This window comes from Henckelia pumila, chromosome 2 (genome assembly GCF_033568475.1).
Source record: "Henckelia pumila isolate YLH828 chromosome 2, ASM3356847v2, whole genome shotgun sequence".
Lineage (NCBI taxonomy): Eukaryota > Viridiplantae > Streptophyta > Magnoliopsida > Lamiales > Gesneriaceae > Henckelia > Henckelia pumila.
In genome coordinates, this window is record NC_133121.1 from 11,639,269 (window position 1) to 11,643,406 (window position 4,138).

Genomic DNA, 4,138 nt, shown 5'->3' on the forward strand with positions numbered 1-4,138 from the left:
ATTCCCAAAGCTCAACTCTAGGAACATGTGCAAGCTTCCACTTCTGCTCGGAAAGTCTTCTCGTGAATTTCTCCGACATTGTTGCGATGCTCACATGCTCAAGATCGCTCAAATGCTCGATGCCCTCCAGCAACTCCTCCATTTCTTCACATTCCTCTAAATCCAATCGTTTCAAATGAGGCATGCAATCTTTCTCCACCCTCACACTTTTCAATCCTCTTAATTTCAAAAGGCTCAATCTTTCAAGCTTCTTAAATTTTCTGCCCTTGAAAATTAATTCTTCGCCTTCATATGCAAACATACCCATCTGTAGGCATACCAGATTGGGCAAATCTTCCAGGTGTTGTAATGGATCCTCTCTTAGTCTACTCCACCATAATTGTACTGTAGTGAGCCCATGAAGCCAACACACCCACCGAGGAAACTTCTCCAAATGTCCATGTAGGATAATTGTATGAAGAAATGGCAGAGTAAAAGAAGACCGAGAGTTATCCAAATCTATCACCTCATCCTCGTTAATGCCTGAAATGTATAGCCACCGCAGGTTGGTAAGCTTCACCAGCGACGAGCAAAGATCTCTTCCATCTTCTCTTCTCAGCTTTGTGATTCCTAATCTTCGGAGTTGAGTTAGCTTCCCTACTTCTCCCACTATTTTAATGTCATCTGCATCTATCCAATGTAGCGTTTGCAAGGATGTCAAGTGAGATCCTATTTCATATGGCGCCTTCAAGCCTTGTACACAATCAAAAGACTCTGAAGTTGCGGAGTTGTTTGATCCTATGAAGAGATGCCGAAGTCTGCCAAGCGTCAGAATCTCGATGGGCAATTCGGTCAATTTGGATTGCTCGAGATCTAGTGTCTCTAGGTTTTGAAGATTTCCGATTGATTTTGGAATGAATTTGATGTTTGTTCTGCTTAAGTCCAGATATTTGAGGTGATATAGTTTGAATACCACATTTGGGATGCTTTCGATTGAACGCTCTTTGAGATTCAATACCTTCAATAGTTTGCAGTGGCCCAAAATGTTACTGAAAGCGAGTTCTGATTTCGAATCTGCAAAATCCAACCAAAACAAAGACCGAAGATACTTCACGTTATTGAATTCTTCTCTCTCTTTCATTCTACCATGAATTGCCATGACTCGGATCTTATCAGGATACGCCATTTCTCCTCCCCTTCCGCTGGTTACTGTAAAAAGATTTTGTTCTCTTGATTTTGAAATGATGTATTCTCTTAGAATGTCGTGGAGACGAAGAAAAAGTGGCCTTCCATCAACATATGTATCTGCAACCTGGATTAGACTTCTGTTTAGAAGCTCATTCAAATAGTTCTCTGCCACTTCTTCCTGTGTCATTCCTTCTTTTGCCTCCACGAAACCTTCTGCTACCCATAGTCGAATTACTTCCCCCTTTTTGACCAAATAATCTTCTGGAAATATGCTCAAGTACAAGAAGCATGCTTTGAGATAGTAGGGCAAGTCATAATAACTTAGAGACCATAATCTGTTCATTCTTTTGAGATAGTCTCCCTGTAATTCAACACCAATGGTACGCTCAAATATTTTCCAATCTTCAAAATTGTTCTTCTTGGTCGCTAGAAGTCCACCGATGACAACAATTGCAAGCGGCAATCCCTCACATCTCTTTAATATACTTTCCGTGATTTCCTTTAAATAAGGAGGACATGAATTTCGTGGAAATGCCTTTTTGTAAAACAAGTTTTTTGAATTCTCAGTTGTCAAAGGATCTAAATTATACAATTTGCCACAGGTCTCGCTACAAGCAGCGTTTCCTATGTTGTTTGAGCGAGTCGTGATGATGATGCGGCCACAAGCACTCTTCCTTGGAAACGCATACCTGATGGATTCCCATACATCGGTTTTCCAAACGTCATCTAGGACAACCATGTAAGTTTTATCCTTGAGAAACTTGTAAACATATTCTTTCATTTCATCAGCATCCATTGCGTCTAGATTTTGAGGCGGTTGTAGCTTGACTTCCTGAGCAAGCTGGTTAATCATGTCTCGCAAAACACGCTCTAAGTTGAAATTTTCTGAAACCGTAACCCACACATGGCTATCAAAATTGGCCTTCACCGATGCATCATCATAGACCTTTTTAACGAGGGTCGTTTTGCCCAACCCACCCATGCCAACCACTGAAATGACCATAAGCCCATCATCAGTATGCTTCAGCCACCCTACAAGTTGTTTCTTTGGTTCTTCAATGCCCACAACCTCATCTTCTTCCAATAGAAGAGCATCACCTCGAGTGTCATACGTTTTGCTGCTTGATCCTTGATCCTTGAAATCATAAATCCCTTTCAATGTCATCTGAGTCTTGGTAATGTTTTCCATTCTCAACTTTATTTTTTGGAACTCAGACGCAATTTGGTGGCGGACCAACAATTTTTTCGCCGCGGTGTAAGGCTTTTTGATGTATCGTTTGTATCCATCTGCATCAGGATGTAAAGGGGCTAGTTTGAGCATGTATGTATCGAGGACATCTTCAGTGTCGTAAGATATCTCGCGCACTTGCTTGACCCATTCTTTGATTTGGGGATCAGTTTCTTCTTTCTCGTCAGCAGCTCGGAGGAATGCCCTCATCTGTCCCAATTCATCTCGAATATACACCGCATTGTCTCCGATCCCTCCAAGCAATTCTCGCTCCTGTTGAAGGAAGAGCGTAAGCCGTTTGAAGAGAAACGATGCCGCACTCTCTGCCATTCTTGTTCATTCAATTCTTTGTTCTGCTGAAAGTTATAAAGATTAAGAGAAGCTATTATGCAACATAAAAACCATATAGTGTTGCTATACGTAAAAGATCGTCTAGTGACGACAAAAATTCTTCTTTCGATCGCTAGCTTTTGTTGTATCTAGATATGATCACAGTATTTAGACATTAGACATATTACTTCTGAGTGTCAATTCACGGAAAAAAAAAAACAATAAAAGATTAATATAGTTTTCAATGATCATCAATTACAAACTTGACGTTTTTTGAGTACGAATAATACTCTTTGATTAAAAGGAAAAGAAATGAAGAAGCCATTGTGTAAAGAACATAAAGACCATATTATAGAATTAGCAAAAGAATCAAACATATTATAGAATTAATTAATTTATCAGATAGAAGAAGAATCAAACATATTATAGAATTAATTAATTTATCAGATAGAAGAAGAATTAAACATATTATATACCTCAATTTCTGAGATCCATCTACTCAACTATATTATTTCTCTAATTCGCAAATATGAGAAGAAGATTAAAGGACCTCAAGTTATATAATACCTTCCCTTCCCTTCCCTTGCCTTACCTAATTAGATGGTGGAGTTGACGGTTTAGTACATGCCGATCTACATAGTTTTTTTTTTTTGAAGTCACACTCAAATACATAGTTGAAAATATACTTAAAGTCTTTGTTTATTTTTAGACGCGTAACCATTTTATGTTGACGAAATTGTTTATGATAAAATAAAACTATGTAATCAATTTCTAAACACGTTGCACGAATTTAGGTTATGGACTTGGTTTTCTTAGAAATTTTGTACTTTTTTATTCTAATTTGTGGTGCAATTGTATATTTGTTATGACTTATATATATATATATGTCGTCAATTTATATTTTGGTCTTTTATATTGTTATTATATATATATATATATATATATATATATTTCAATTTTAGTTATTTTTCCAGTGAAAGTGTTCAAATTTTTTACACCACAGGAAATAATTAAAAACTCCAAAAAATTAAAAGATATAGAATAAGATTAAAATTTTATTACTAATCATAATTGTAAAGCAACGGGAAAAAAATTGAAATTCCAAAAAACCGATAGTGTGCTTTGATGAGGCGCATTTATAAGAAAAACATTTATCTGTGTTAATCATACATTATAACTAGTTGACGTATTTGTTTTTTAAAAAAAAACTAGTGGACGTATTCATATATATTCCTGAATGTGAACCGAAGAGTACTGGTGACAATATTTCCGTCTCCAAACCATATTATATATAGTTTTTGGATTTGTAACTAAAATATGTGTTATATAAATAATGACAAGTTGCGCATGTTGGAATTATAAAGATTAATATTGTAAATAACGTAAATAACTTTTAATATGAAATTCGTCACT

The 4,138-nt window shown here is 36.4% G+C and overlaps 1 protein-coding gene across 4 annotated transcripts in view; it reads right to left on the bottom strand.

The window, feature by feature from the left end:
- LOC140879917 (disease resistance protein RPM1-like) overlaps positions 1-3,338 on the bottom strand; it is a 3,591-nt gene extending 253 nt beyond the window's left edge. The window contains exons 1-2 of one of the 4 annotated variants that reach the window (XM_073283890.1): positions 3,318-3,338; positions 1-2,748 (exon numbers count right to left, since the gene is read on the bottom strand). The exon at positions 1-2,748 is cut by the window's left edge and continues 253 nt beyond it. In XM_073283890.1, the coding sequence (XP_073139991.1) occupies positions 1-2,725 (2,725 nt within the window). In that variant the 5' untranslated portion in view covers positions 2,726-2,748; positions 3,318-3,338. The other 3 variants (XM_073283889.1, XM_073283887.1, XM_073283888.1) reach the window with 3 other exon arrangements.
- Positions 3,339-4,138: the final 800 nt, after the last annotated feature.